The sequence below is a fragment of the Mustelus asterias genome, chromosome 18 (genome assembly GCF_964213995.1).
Source record: "Mustelus asterias chromosome 18, sMusAst1.hap1.1, whole genome shotgun sequence".
In the NCBI taxonomy this organism is placed as follows: Eukaryota; Metazoa; Chordata; class Chondrichthyes; order Carcharhiniformes; family Triakidae; genus Mustelus; species Mustelus asterias.
Genome location: NC_135818.1, coordinates 7,672,245 through 7,687,293, shown reverse-complemented (window position 1 = coordinate 7,687,293; position 15,049 = coordinate 7,672,245). Strand labels below are relative to the sequence as shown.

At 44.1% G+C, this 15,049-nt stretch overlaps 1 protein-coding gene across 11 annotated transcripts in view; it reads left to right on the top strand.

Moving 5' to 3' along the window:
- Positions 1-15,049, top strand: part of LOC144506949 (gephyrin) — a 489,936-nt gene that overhangs the window by 413,727 nt on the left and 61,160 nt on the right. For all 11 annotated transcript variants that reach the window (XM_078233376.1, XM_078233371.1, XM_078233373.1 and 8 more), the window contains one exon: positions 13,650-13,787. In XM_078233376.1, the coding sequence (XP_078089502.1) occupies positions 13,650-13,787 (138 nt within the window). The remainder of the gene's footprint in view (positions 1-13,649; positions 13,788-15,049) is intronic.

Here is a 15,049-nt window from a genome sequence, read left to right as displayed (position 1 = left end):
CACGTTTTAATCCAATTTTTCTTAAGTCGTTGTGACATTCGTAATACGCATATTCTTTCCAGATGACTAGGGGTGCAATCACGTTAGTTGTTATCTGCTTGTTAAAGGCCATCTGTCCATCTGTCTTCATATCACTGTAACCAGCAACTTTGGAGCAGAATTATGCGCCAACAGTTTGTTTCCATGGAGTCAAGCACAAAGTAGGAATTTATATTTGCCTTAAATAAAAGCAAAATGGTGCGGGTGCTGGAATCTGAAACAGAAATAGAAAATGCTGGAAAATCTCAGCAGATCTGACAGTATCTGTGGAGCTCTGACGAAGGGTCATCCTGACTTGAAACGTTGGCTCTGTTCTTTCTCCGCAGATGCAGTCAGACCTGCTGAGATTTTCCAGCATTTTCTGTTTTTTTTTAATTTGCTGCCTTAGGTTATTTTTATTAGTGTTGTAATCTATCTGTTGACTTCTCAAAAGTGGTCATCTCTGGTTTACTGTCATTGCCATGTGCTATTGGGTGCAGAAATGAGAAGATAGTGCAATGAAAAAGTGATACAGGAGAAAGGGCTTCAGAGTCTGGGGCAGGAGGGACCTGTATAAACTGAGCAAGTCGCTCCTGAGTAGGGCTGTGACTAATGTCCTCATTAACTAGTGCTGTGGGGGGAGATTTAAACTAATTTGGCAGGGGCTTGGGGGAACCAAGACATGGAAGAGAAATGTGGTGCATCAAATCTGGAAGAGACAGGCGGCAAGAATGTAAAGAATTGTGTGGAAAGAGCAGGAATTAGCTGGAGGTAAAAAGTCAAGCCAAATGTTGGAATGTATGTGTGCGTAAATGCAGTAGTGTTGCAAGTAAAACTGGTGAGCTGTAAATGCTCGGCCACATGTGGCTATGGTTAAAAAAAAACATTAAAGTTAACATAGTCCCAAGTGACCATAGGCTAGAGGTGACTTAACCTGAGGATCACCACACCTCAGGCAAGGGGCAAGGTTGAGAACAGTAAGAAGTCTCACAACACCAGGTTAAAGTCCAACATGTTCTTACTGTACTTGCCCCAGTCCAACGCCGGCATCTCCACATCAAGGTTGAGAAGGCAGGGACTTCATGAATAAGCTCGGCCAGTACGGGAATTGAACCTGTCGCTCTGCATCACTAACCAGTTGTCCAGCAAACAATTTTTGTTGTTCATTTGTTGGACATGGGCTGGCCAGCATTTACAGCCCATCCCAAGGGCAGTTGAGAGGCAACCACATTTCTGTGGGTCTAGAGTCACATGTAGGCCAGACCAGGAAAGGACGGCAGCTTTCCTTCCCTAAAGGACATTAGTGAACCAGATGGGATAACCAACAGGGAGGGAAAAAGAAAGGGTAGAATTAGAAAGGGGCATTGATGGCAGTATTATGAAATCATAGAATTGTTATGGAAGGACAATACACTAGATAGTTCAAATACTAAATACATTTGTTTAGTGTTAAGGAACAGCAAAAGAGCTGTTACATTGCTGGGAGTTTATAGTAGACCCCCAAATATGAGAAGAATGTGGAAGAGAAAATCGATACACAAATTTCAGGAAAATATAGAAATGATAGAGCAGTACAGTAATTGTAAGGGAACTCAATGATCTAAATTAGATTTGGATAAAAGGGTTGTAAAGGGCAACAAGAATGGAAGACTCTTAGAATCTGTGCAGGAGAACTTTATGATCAGTATGGTTTTAGAAGGAGAACCAGTGCTGGATCTAATTCTAGAAAATGAAATGGGGCAAGTGGAGTGTGTCTGTGTGAAAACCTATCAATCCTCCTTGGATATGGATGTAGTGCCAGAGGACTGGAAGATTGTAAAAGTTCTGCTCCAATTCATAAAAGGGAGAGGGTTAAACCAGATAATGATAGGCCGATCAGTCTAATTTCAGTGAGGAGAAACTTACCAGACACTATTAGAACCATAGAATCCCGAGAGTGCAGAAGGAGGCTATTCGGCCCATCGAGCCTGCACTGACAACAATCGCACCCAGGCCCTATCCCCATTACCCCACGTATTTACCCTGCTAACCCCCGACACCAAGTGGCAATTCAGCATGGCCAATCCACCTAACCCGCACATCTTTGGACTGTGGGAGGAAACCGGAGCACCCGGAGGAACCCACGCAGGCACAGGGAGGACGTGCAAACGCGACATAGACAATCACCCGAGGCTGGAATTTAATGTGGGTCCCTGGCACTGTGAGGCAGCAGTGCTAAATACAGTGCCACCCCTATTGCCAATGACAAAAGTAGTTCTCACTTGGAGAATCATGAGTTAATAAGGAACAGTCAGCAAGGATTTGTTGAAGGCAAATTGTGTCTGACTAATCTGATTCAGTTCTTTGATAAAGTAACAGAGAGGGCTGCTGAAGGTATTGCATTTGATAAAGTACCAAATAACACACTTACTCAGAAACTAAAAGCACAGAAGATTAAACTGACTGTGACAGCTTGGGTATGTAATTGGTGCAGGGATCAGAGGCAGACAGTGGTGGTGAATGAATGTTTCTCTGACTGGAGAAAAATATGCAGTGGAGTTTCCCCAAAGATCTGGTTTGGTGATTGATTTTCTTGTCATAAATAAATGATCTGGGCTTAGATAAGGGAGAGCAATTTTTAATTTTGTAGATAATGTAATGCTTGGCCAAAAGACCATAAGATACCGGAGCAGAATTAGGCCATTTGGCCCATCGAGTCTGCTCTGTCATTCGATCATGGCAGATGTTTCCGCCTTTTCCCCGTAACTTTTGATTCTCCTTACCAATGGGTCATCCGTGAATTATTGCCCACGCACTCCCACAAATTTCCAGCTTTGTTTCTGGATTTGAATCCACCCTCTCATCCAATTGAAAGGTGGCACTGTGGTTAGCACTGCTGCCTCACAGTGTCAGGGACCTGGTTTTGGTTCCCGGCTTGGGTCACTGTCTGTGCGGCGTCTCCACATTCTCCCCGTGTCTGCATGGGTTTCCTCCGGGTGTTCCCGTTTCCTCCCACAGTCTGAATGACGTGCTGGTTAGGTGCATTGGCCATGCTAAATTCTCCCTCAGTGTACCCGAACCAGTGCCGGAGTGTGGCGACTTCGTTGCAGTGTTAATGTAAGCCTACTTGTGACACTAATAAATAAACTAAACTTAATTTTAACTTAATTGTGAAATGATGCACTCGTGAAGAACAGGGGGAGGCACTGTAATCTAAATGGTACCATTTTGAGTGGGGACCTCTCACCTCAGGGTGACTATTCACAAATCTTTGAGGTGTTGGGGCAAGTTTTTAAAAATTTGTTCCTGGGATGTGAGCATCACTGATGAGATCATCATTTCCATCTTCCTGAACCTCTACAGTTCATGTGGTGTAGGTACACCCACAATACTGTTTGGAAGAGGGTTGCAGATTTTAAACCCAGCGACAGTGAAGGATCGGTGATATTGTCCCTAGTCAGGATGAAGTATTGCTTTGACGGAACTTGCAGGCCTTGGTGTTCCCTTGAGTCTGTTGCCCTTGTCCTCTAGTTGATAATGCAGTATTAATAACTAATTTGGAAAGTATATTTTGTAACCAGGAGCATTGTATACAAAAGCAAGGAAGTTTTGCTCAACCTTTATAAAACACTGCTTAGGCCTTAACTGGAATACAGTGCAGAATTCTAGGCCTCAAAGCCAGGGAAGGATGTCAAGGCCTTGGAGAAAGGACAGAGGACGTTTAACAGGATGATACCAAGAATGAGGGTCATGCAATATGTGGAGTGAATGGAGAAGAAAGGGTTGTTCTCCTTAGAGCAGAGAATGTGAAGGAGACAGCTAGGATAGACATTCAAAATTATGAAGGATTTTGATATTGTAGACAAAGAGAGTGGGGGTCTTGTGGCACGGTGTTCCCTACCTCTGGGTAGAAGCTGCTCCAGTGTCAAGTCCCCCTTCAGAACTTACTGGCCATGAAAGATGTGTTCATAACGTGGCCAAACAGGTTGATTGTCAACCTGTACATCCTTCCAATGCACCTGTTGGAAAGTGGTAAGAGTGGGAGAGTTCCCTGGCCAGCCATATTGCAGAAGGCAACAACAAAACCACTGCAGTACTTCACCAAGCATAATCATTGACCAGTGGAATGGAAGTCCATGGTCAGCAATGCACGCTAAGGGCATGGTGCCAGAAGGAGATGAGGAGAAATTGTTTCCTCTGGCGAGTCCCCAGGGCATATATTTAAAATAATATTTAATAATAATATGCTGCCTCGGCAAAGCAGCCAGCGTAATTAAGGACCTCACGCACCCCGGACATTCTCTCTTCCACCTGCTTCCGTTGGGAAAAAGATACAAAAACCTGAGGTCTCGTACCAATTGACTCAAGAACAGCTTCTTCCCTGCTGCCATCAGATTTTTGAATGGACCTACCTCGCATTAAGTTGATCTTTCTCTACACCCGAGCTATGACTGTAACACATTCTGCACTCTCTCCTTTCCTTCTCTATGAACGGTATGCTTTGTCTGTACAGCGCGCAAAAAACAATACTTTTCACTGTATATTAATACATGTGACAATAAATCAAATTAAAGTCAAAAGAACTCCAAGGGAAATTTGGAGAATCTTTTTTCTTTTTTCAATTGAAGATTTTTAATTTTTTACAAATAACACAACAAACCTTCAAGGATTAGTATAGTACAGCAAGTTCATTTTCAAACAAGTACATGTAGAAAGAGACAGGAAGAATAATTATCAGTACAATTGATTTGGATTATTGTATCCAGTGCCTCCCACCATACAAGGAATGAAAGGACATATTGAAAGATGGAGGGATATCGGGATAACAGATAAAAGCGAAATACAGCCAGAATTGTCTCAGCAGTGCATAACCAAGCTCACAGGGTAACAGCGACAGAGCTACATCACTTATGTCTTTGAAGTAACACTGTAATTGCTTATTCGACCATAAAATATTCAGGATATTAGCACAGGTAAAATGGAGGTTAAACCGTCAAGGATTTTCATGCCATACTTGGGCTGCGGCAAGTCCGGAAATTCCCGCCCGAGGTCAATGGAGATTTCCGTTGTCAGGCCTTTGCCCGCTCCGATTCCGTGGCGGGCGAGGTGATAGAGTTCCAGCCATTGTATTTTCCCAGGATGTATAGTCTGCCTGTTCCAGAACAGGAGTTAGATAAAGATTCTGTAACCCCAAAACAACTGGAATACAAAAGATACACAAGTTCTGGGGGTTTTCCTCACCCACTGAGGACTTGTAGAGCCCTACCCACCACCTCCCACTTGCCCACCTCCCTGCAATGGCACTTCTCATTTTAACCACAATTGTAATAAAGGATATCTGATGAAAAGGTTCACCACTATATATGTCAAGATTACAAAATGCGAAGGCGGATCAGAATCACACAGCTCTAGCACCATACAACCTACACAACACACTCAGAAATGAAAAGTACATTGCGGGATGCAGTCCACGAGGGATAAATGGATATCCCTGGATTCACCAGGATATTACAATAACAAACACAAATTCACTACCATGCTCACTCGCAGAACTGCCCCTATCAATGTGATAGATCACGTAACAGGATCAATTAAGAGATGATATTACAGGAGATACATTCAAGGATTAACAAAGAGCTGCAGAATATGACTAATCAGGATAATCGGTGAAATTTGCCGCAGAGCTCAATTACAGAATTGCCCCCATCAATAAGGAAAAAGCACAGTATAGGATAAGAACATAAGAACTAGGAGCAGGAGTAGGCCATCTGGCCCCTCGAGCCTGCTCCGCCATTCAATAAGATCATGGCTGATCTTTTCATGGACTCAGCTCCACTTACCTGCCCGCTCACCATAACCCTTAATTCCTTTACTGTTCAAAAATGTATCTATCCTTGCCTTAAAATCATTCAATGAGGTAGCCTCAACTGCTTCACTGGGCAGGGAATTCCACAGATTCACAACCCTTTGGGTGAAGAAGTTTCTCCTCAACTCAGTCCTAAATCTGTTTCCCCTTATTTTGAGGCTATGCCCCCTCTAGTTTCAACTGCCAATGGAAACAACTTCCCTGCTTCTATTTTATCTATTCCCTTCATAATCTTGTATGCTTCTATAATATCTCCCCTCATTCTTCTGAATTCCAATGAAAATAGTCCCAGTCTACTCAGTCTCTCCGCATAAACCAACCCTCTCAACTCCGAAATCAACCTAGTGAATCTCCTCTGCATATAATTACAGGGGTACAGTCCAGGATTAATGAATCCTGATTTTGGCAGTGTAACAGGATAATAGGCAACAAACGCTGCTGTGCTCGTATATCATACACCCTTGTCAGGGTAAAAGACAATGGGGTGAATTTTCCCATTCCGCCCTCGCAGGAATCGGAACGGGCAGTGGGTGGACTGTGCAAAGGTCCATTGACCTGGGGCTGGAATTTCCGGTTTCAGGGTGAACACGGCTGGAAAATCTCACCCAACATCACAAAATCAGGAGTATAATCACAAAGGAATAAAGTTCAGGATTAATGACGAACTCCAGGATAATACAACTATCCACGGAGCTTGGAAAGGCCAAAGCCATGACAGGATAGTCGAGGAACATCTGGTAGATCATAGAGGTCACAGTCTTTGGATAAGGGGCAGCAAATTTAAAACCGAGTTGAGGAGAAACTACTTCTCCCAAAGGGTTGTGAATCTGTGGAATTCGCTACCCCAAAGTGTGGTGGATGCTGGGACAGTGAGTAAATTTAAGGAGGAGTTAGACAGATTTTTAATTGGGAATGGGTTGAAGGGTTGTGGGGAGAAGGCAGGAAAATGGGGATAAGGAGCATATCAGCCATGATCGAATGGCAGAGCGGACTCAATGGACCAAATGGCCTAATTCTGCTCCTATATCTAATGAACTTATGGTATCCAATTTATGGAGTTTCACCAAAGCCTTTGCACCTTCGCCATGTCATCATCCCGAAGCCCCGGTAAAGAGAAACCTCCAGCAGGTGGAGAAAACCCGTCGCATCCGGCCACCCCCAGCCCTTCTCAACCAACACCGAGGACAAAGCAATGCAAGATCAGTGGTTGGAATCTTTGACCAACCCCAGGCCTCGAAGAACGGATGCAATGTGCTCCATCGAACTCCAAACACCCAGCCCTCAAACCGAGATTGCGAAAGCATGGCGGACAGTTCTCAAATTCGGCCGGGAATTCATCCCCAGCTCCACACTCGGGCGACTGGACGTACGGAGACTCCATCTCCAGCCCCACCTCCCCGAATCAGCCAGGATGTTTGACATACCATGCAGCAGGACTTTCCAGGACTGAAGGTGAGCTCCCACCGAGGAAACTGCCCTCTGCAAATCCTTCTCCATGTGATCAGGAATACGTTACCTTAAAGGATGGTGGCAGCAGATTCTTTGGGAACTTTCAAAAGGCAGTTGATCTTGATGTCACTAAGGTAGCTCTTTGGTATGGCAAGTCGGTAAATAGTTATCCCATAAAAGGTGTATTTTTTATCATATTTAATATAGTGTGAAAATCAGATCTCATATGAGTAAAATTATTTTAACCTAAAATAGTCGGCTTATAAAAAGACCTGTACAGGATCAAAGGGACATACCAAATCCTGAGGCAGATTGGCAATGATTACAAGTATGATCTCTATTTTAGTGACTGACATTTACATGAAGGCTTTTCATTGAAGTGGCAAATGGAGTGCGTTTGCTTCATAATGCTTAAATTCATGGGGCGATTTATCTGGAAATTTACTTTCCATTTCGTGTTGCCAAAATATCAGCACCTTCTTCACTCGAGTTCCCTCTGCCTGCTGTATTTGAGTAAATATTCACACAAAACTGAAATAAAGAAAAAAGTTATATAGAACTTAGCCCATTGATATAAGTAAGTATCAAAATCATGAGTTAAAGTTTATTTATTAGTCACAAGTCAGCTTATATTAACACTGCGATTAAGTTAGTGTGAAAATCCCCTGGTCGCCTGGTACACAGAGAGAATTTAGCATGACCAATGCATCTAACCAGCATGTCTTTCGGACTGTGGGAGGAAACCGGAGCACCCGGAGGAAACACACGCAGACACGGGGAGAATGTGCAAACTCCACACAGTCACCCAAGCTGGGAATCGAACCCTGGCGCTGTGAAGCAGCAGTGTTAACCACTGTGCCACCGGGTCGAGACAGAGTGGATAAGGAGAGACTATTCCCATGGGTGCAAGAATCAAGAACCCAAGGCCCTTGATTTGAGGTGATTGGCAAAAGAAGCAAGGGTGACATGAGGAAAAATTATTTTATGATTGAGTGGTTAGGACCTGGAATGCACTGCCTGAGAAATGTGAAGGAGGCAGATTCAATTGTGGCTTTTGAAAGAGTGTTCAATAAGTAGGAGGGATCCGAGAAGAAGAAAAAATGCAAACCTGAAGGCAACAAAGTAGAGATGAGATGAGTAGCTTTTTCAGAGAGCTGGCATGGATATGATGGGCCAAATGGTCTCCTTCTGCACTGCAACTATTTTATAATTCTGTGAATATATTCACTGGGGAATTTCCATGGAGTGTATTTCAAGAAGAATGTATTTCAAAAGTGATATTTCAAAGATTTGTGGAAATATTGTGCAGACTGACTGGATTTTTCTATCTGCTTGCATTGTTAAATTTGCCTTTGTTTAAAATACAAGCTGGTCAAATAAATAGGAAAGTAGTTGAGACAAGATACATTTTCAGAAGCTTTTTTTTGTCACTGTATTTAATTAAATTGGAACACAAGTTGAATGTTCGTTTGAGCTGAGCATAATAAAATAGAGTGTCATATGATATTGGAATTGAAATCGGCAAGTGTCAGGTTTACTAAATGGCGAGTTTATTATTGATCCCCACAACAGAGGTTAAAGATAAAATACCAGAGATTCAAGGGAGGCTAAAAATAAAACCAGGCAAGGAACTAATTTGATTCATTATAATTTTTTTTAAAAATAGTATCATGCAATACCTACAATGCAGAAGGAGGCCATTCAGCCCGTCAAACCTGCACCGACAACAATCCCACCCAGGCCCTATCCCCGTAACCCCACATATTTACCCTGCTAATCCCCCTGACATCCCCCTAACACTAAGGAGCAATTTAGCATGGCCAATCTACCTAACCCGCACATTTTTGGATTGTGGGAGGAAACCGGAGGAAGCCCACGCAGACACTGGGAGAATGTGCAAACTCCACACAGACAGTCACCCAAGCCGGGAATCGAATTCTGGGCCCCTAGCGCTTTGAAGCAGCAGTGCTAACCACTGTGCCATGGTGAAGCCATAGAATGTGTGTCCACCAGAGATCCATACTAGTGCTTCAGCTATAGTCATTTATAAATGACTTCGTTTTCCAAGATGTGTAGATTAGGGGGATTAGCGGTAAATACGTGGGGTTACAGGGATAAGGCCTTGTTGGGATGCTCTGTCGGAGAGTCAGTGCAGACTCAATGGGCCAAATGGCCTCCTTCTGCACTGTAGGAATCCTATAATTCTATTCTATGATTTTATGCAAAGAGCTAGTCTGCTGAGAGGAATTTGAACAGGTCACAGGGGTTCAGGTGAAATGGGAAGCAAGGAAGGTTTGAACAATGATAGTGCTGTTTACAAACTTCTACATTACTCTACTTTGATTTAGTTCTAATTCACCAAAGCTGGAAACTAACTTGCCCCAGGCTGGTTGGTAATTGAAAATGTTTCAGGTTTTCACTCAGATAGTTTATTCATTAATGACAGACTTGGAGACTCCAGAAATGTGTGCTTTTATTCCAGTTAATTTGGACAAGAGTATGAGCTTGTACATTTTACATTTAGAAAATAGATATCTGCTCGCTTGATGGGACATTCATATTACCAAGAAGGACAGCTCTGAGAGTCAAAGAAAAGCAGAATAAAAGGGGTGGTACAATGGTTAGCACTGCTGCCTCACAGCGCCAGGGACCCGGGTTTGATTCCTGGTTTGGGTCACTGCCTGTATGGAGTTTACACGTTCTCCCCATGTCCGCGTGGGTTTCCTCTGGGTGCTCCAGCTTCCTCCCACAGTCCGAAAGACATGATGGTTAGCTGCATTGACCATGCTAAATTCTCCCTCAGTGTACCCGAACAGGCGCCGGAATGTGGCGATTAGGGAATTTTCAAAGTAACTTCATTGCTGTGTTAATGTAAGCCTACTTGTGATACTAATAAATAAACTTTAAAAGTAACTGCATATAATTTCCTCAGTACTATGGCTGTGCATCTGGATGTTACATGATTCTGTGGAAAATTAGTTGAGTATTCAGAACTCATTGTCCAGGGGCTGGGAATTCTGCAGAGAGTAACTCACCTCCTGACTACCCAAAGCCTGCCCACCATCTACAAGACACAAGTCAAGAGTGTGATGCTATAATCTCCACTTGTCTGGATGGGTACAGCTCCAACATCACTCAACACCATCCAAGACAAAACAGCCCGCTCGACGGGCACACCATCCTTAAACAGTCACTCGCTCTGCCAACAATGCACAATGGCAGCAGCGTGTACTATCTCCGAGATGCACAGCAACAGCTTGCCAAGGTTCCTTCCAACAGCACTTTCCAAACCCACAATCTCTACCATCTGGAAGGACAAGAACAGCAGACATAGGGGAACACCACCACCTCCAAGTCACCCTCCAGGTTCGTCAGCTCTGACGAAGGGTCGTCTTGACTCGAAACATTGGCTCTATTCTCTCTCCACAGATGCTGTCAGACCTGCTGAGATTCTCCAGTATTTTCTGTTTCAGATTCCAGCATCCGCAGTATTTTGCTTTTATTCCATCCAGGTTTGACTGGATTCATCTGAGGAGAGTCAGCAATGACGCAATGGGTTGAATGGTCTCTTGTGTGTTGTAAGTGACTCTGTGAGGCCACACACACTATCCTGACTTAGAACCATATTGGCAGTCCTTCACTGTCGCTCAGGCAAAATCCTGGATGCCCCTCCCTCATAGCCCTTTGGGTGGTGTTCCCCTATGTCTCCTTCATGAGCTGCAGAGGTTCCAGAAAGAAATGCACCATCACCTTCTCAAGGGTAATTAGGAACGGATAATAGATACTGGCTTTGTCAGCGATGTTCACATCCCAGGAACGAAGAAAGAGATTGTTTAATTCCCATCTGAGAGTATCACCTGCATTGTTTTATTGCTGCATTTAACAAATTCCATGTTTAGAGTACTTATTTTCATTGCACCTCTGATTTTCTCTCAGACTTCCAAGGAGTAACGATGGGCATAATTATTTTAGCTACAGTTGCCCTCCAGTGCAGCACCTAAATAACTGCTCCTAACGTGTTAGATGGGAACAGTGAGCATTGGTGGACATTTCAAGCATGGGAGTAGCAGCATAAGAAAGATATTCCGAGATTCAATCGATATCCACGTGTACAACCTCCAGCAGGGATTGCTCAATATTAAACTCTGAACAATGGTAGGCTGAGGCAGTGGCACAGTGGAATTATCCAGAGACCTAGGATACTGCTCTGGAGATCCAGGTTCGAATCCCACCACACCCGATGGTGAAATTTGAATTCAATAAAAATCCGTAATTAAAAGTTTAATGATGACCATGAAACGATTGTCAGAAAAACCCATCTAATTCACTAATGTCCTTTTAGAGAAGGAAATCTGCCATCCTTACCTGGTCTGGCCTGCGTGTGACTCCAGGTACACCGCAATGTGGTTGACTCTCAACTGCTCTCTGGAATGGAGGGCTGTTGGGGATGGATAATAAATGCTGGCCCACCCAGTGACACCCACATCCCATAAAATTGAATTTTGTTTCTTCTTCTGAACAACTAAGGAATGCAAATGTATTTATACAGTGTGTTCCTTGTCCCAAAGATATACTTTAAAGCATAGTCACTCTTGTTCTGTAAGCGAGTGCAGCAACTAATTTGCTCCCAGTAAGATCTCACAAACAGGACAACGAGATAAATGACTAGATTTTCTGCTTTGGTTATATTATTTGGGGAATGAATGTTGGCCAAACACAGGGGGAATTCTGCAAAGAATGGGACCTTTTAGATCCACCTAAACAGGGAGGTAGGATCTTGGTTTCCAATCTCATTCGGAACATCAGACCTTGAGGTTGTGGTATGTAAGATTCATCAGCACAAGGAATTGTGTATGCGCCTACTGAGTTAGGGGAAGAATCCTTCAAATCGAACTTTGAAGCTTGGGCGGCATAGATAAAATGGAGAACAAAGAGGAGAAGCAGCTTCACCCCAGGTGAGCTGTCGCACAGAATCTTCTGCATTCTGAATTCCTCAGGCCTTGAAGTACAATCACTGTTGTTTTGTCAGCAGACATGGCTGTCAGTTTACATTCAGCAAGGTTGCATACTTTTCTGGTGCTGGTTGAGAGTAATACCTCATCTGAAAGACAGTTCCTTTGACAGTGTAGCACTAACACTCCTTCATTCCTGTGCTGTGGCACCCAAGCCTAGATTACATGCTCAGGTCTGCAGTGAAGCTTCATATTCCAAGCAACTGTACAATTACGGGGTAAGTATGTGGGATTATGGGGACGTGGGTGGGATTGTTGTCGGTGCAGACTCGTTGGACCGAATGGCCTCCATCAGCACTGTAGGGTTTCTGTGTTTCTATGTTTCTCTGTTACCGACTCACTAACAGCAGAAATGATGACTCTACTGCATCAAGCTAAGGCACGTGATTGTCATTTACAGCGTGTGTGATATTTCTCTTTGAGCCACCTCGCCCAAGTTACCGAGGTCAGTTGTAATTTCCCTCTGCAGCCTCCGTCTTTTTATTCAAGATGAGAGGTTACACGACACCGGGTTATAGTCCAACAGGTTTATTAGATATCACAAGCTTTCGGAGCACTACTCCTTCAATATAACATTAGAATTTGGACTTTACGAATATGATCCAAAATGTAATAAATAATTAGCTTTCTATAACACTGGAAATTGTTTTTTTTGTATAAATTCGTATTTACTATTCACAGTTTCTTCATTTTGCCTTTCCTCCCCAATATCACCAAATTAAAAGTATAATGTAAGAAGGATTTAAAGAAGTTGTGATTGTTGAGTGCCAGTACTGAATTCTTGAATAAGCGACTGATGGAACACAACTTTCACACCATACAGTCCCAAAGGGTGAAATTTTCTGATTGTTGGCTTGCTTTCTCACGGTGGTTGAGGAGAATGATCCGGTTGTTCAGCTGCACTCAGTGCCGAGTCTTAATTTATGGTGGCACAGTGGTGAGCATTGCTGCCTCACAGCTCCAGGGACCCAAGTTCGATTCCCGGCTTGGGTCACTGTCTGTGTGGAGTCTGCATGTTCTCCCCGTGTCTGCGAGGGTTTGCTCCGGGTGTTCTGGTTTCCTCCCACAGTCCAAAGATGTGTGGATTAGGTGCACGGACCATGCTAAATTACCTCTTAGTGGCCCGGGCTGCGTAGGTTAGAGGGATTAGCGGGGTAAGTATGTGGGATTATGGGGATAGGGCATGGGCGGGATTGTTGTCGCTGCAGACTCGATGGGCCGAATGGCCTCCATCTGCACTGCAGGGTTTCTGCGTTTCTATGTTTCTCTGTTACCAACTCACTAACAGCAGAAATGATGACCCTACCAATTTTTTCCGCATCTAGGTCACAGCGCAGTTGACATCAGCAAAGTAGCACGACGGCACCGCATGTCTCCATTCCCTTTAACCTCGATGGACAAGGCCTTCATCACGGTGCTGGAGATGACCCCAGTTCTTGGCACTGAAATAATCAACTACCGAGGTAGGATGAAGAATTGTATATTCCAGCTTGTCTTTAAAATCTGTAACTGAATGGCTGGCTGAAGTTAAATCTTTACCATCATTTCTTGAGAGCTGTGGGAGGAGGGAAGATTGAATCTGTTTCATTTTATTGGATTTTGTTTTAAAATCCAGAAACCCGACGCTTGATATAATGCAGAATGGATTCTTTCCACATCTGTAAGGTTCAGCCATCTTTCTCTGGAGTTTCAATACAACAGAATCTTAATGAGTGGTGGGTCATGCTTCTGCCCAGAAACACCACCAGCAAGTGCATTACTCAAACCTTTATACTGCGTCCACACCCTCACCAGCTTTTAGCAACCAAGAGCAGCCGATAAGATGGTCAACTTTTTCGATCCTTAAAATTAAAATATGGGTGGGGCGGTGGCACAGTGGTTAGCACTGCTGCCTCACAGCGCCAGGGACCCGGGTTTGATTCCCGGCTTGGGTCACTGTCTGTGTGGAGTCTGCACGTTCTTCCTGTGGGTTTCCTCTGGGTGCTCCGGTTTCCTCCCACAGTTTGAAAGGGATGCTGGTTAGGTGCATTGGCCATGCTAAATTCTCCCTCAGTGTACCCGAACAGGCGCCGGAGTGTGGGGCGACTAGGGGATTTTCACAGTAGCTGCTTCGCAGTGCTAATGCAAGCCTACTTGTGACAATAATAAATAAACTTTAAATGAGAGTCTGGTGGATTGGTAAAGTTCACAAAAGTTAAGAGGACCTGCAGGAGGAGATTTCAGCTTCCACTGCATGCTCTGGTACGGTCATGGCCTTTCAGCATCCTTTCGATTTTAGTTGTTAATATTGTCCTAGGTATTTGAAGCTGGTTCCTGACTATCAAATAAAAGGCTGGAAGCACAAAACTAACTGGGTTATTTTGGGAGAGATTTTGGGATTGTTTCCAATTTCCTTAGGGGGGGGGGGGGGTGGGGGGTTCATTTACTTTATTCACCACTTCTGCAACTATTCCTGAGAAATTTTGTGCAAAGCGTGGTTGAGTTGTGCCACAATCCGCGAGTACAGGAGCTCCTGAATGAATGGTCCTGCGTCGCCGGGTCAACTCCTTAACTGAATCACATTCCCTCTGGATTTGGGCCGCATTGACTCTCACTGTCTCAGCCAGCATGGGTGGCAGAGTGGTTAGCACTGCTGCCTCACAGCGCCAGGGACCCTGGTTCAATTCCAGCCTTGGGTCACTCTCTGTGCAGAGTTTGCATGTTCTCCCCATGTCTGCGTGGGTTT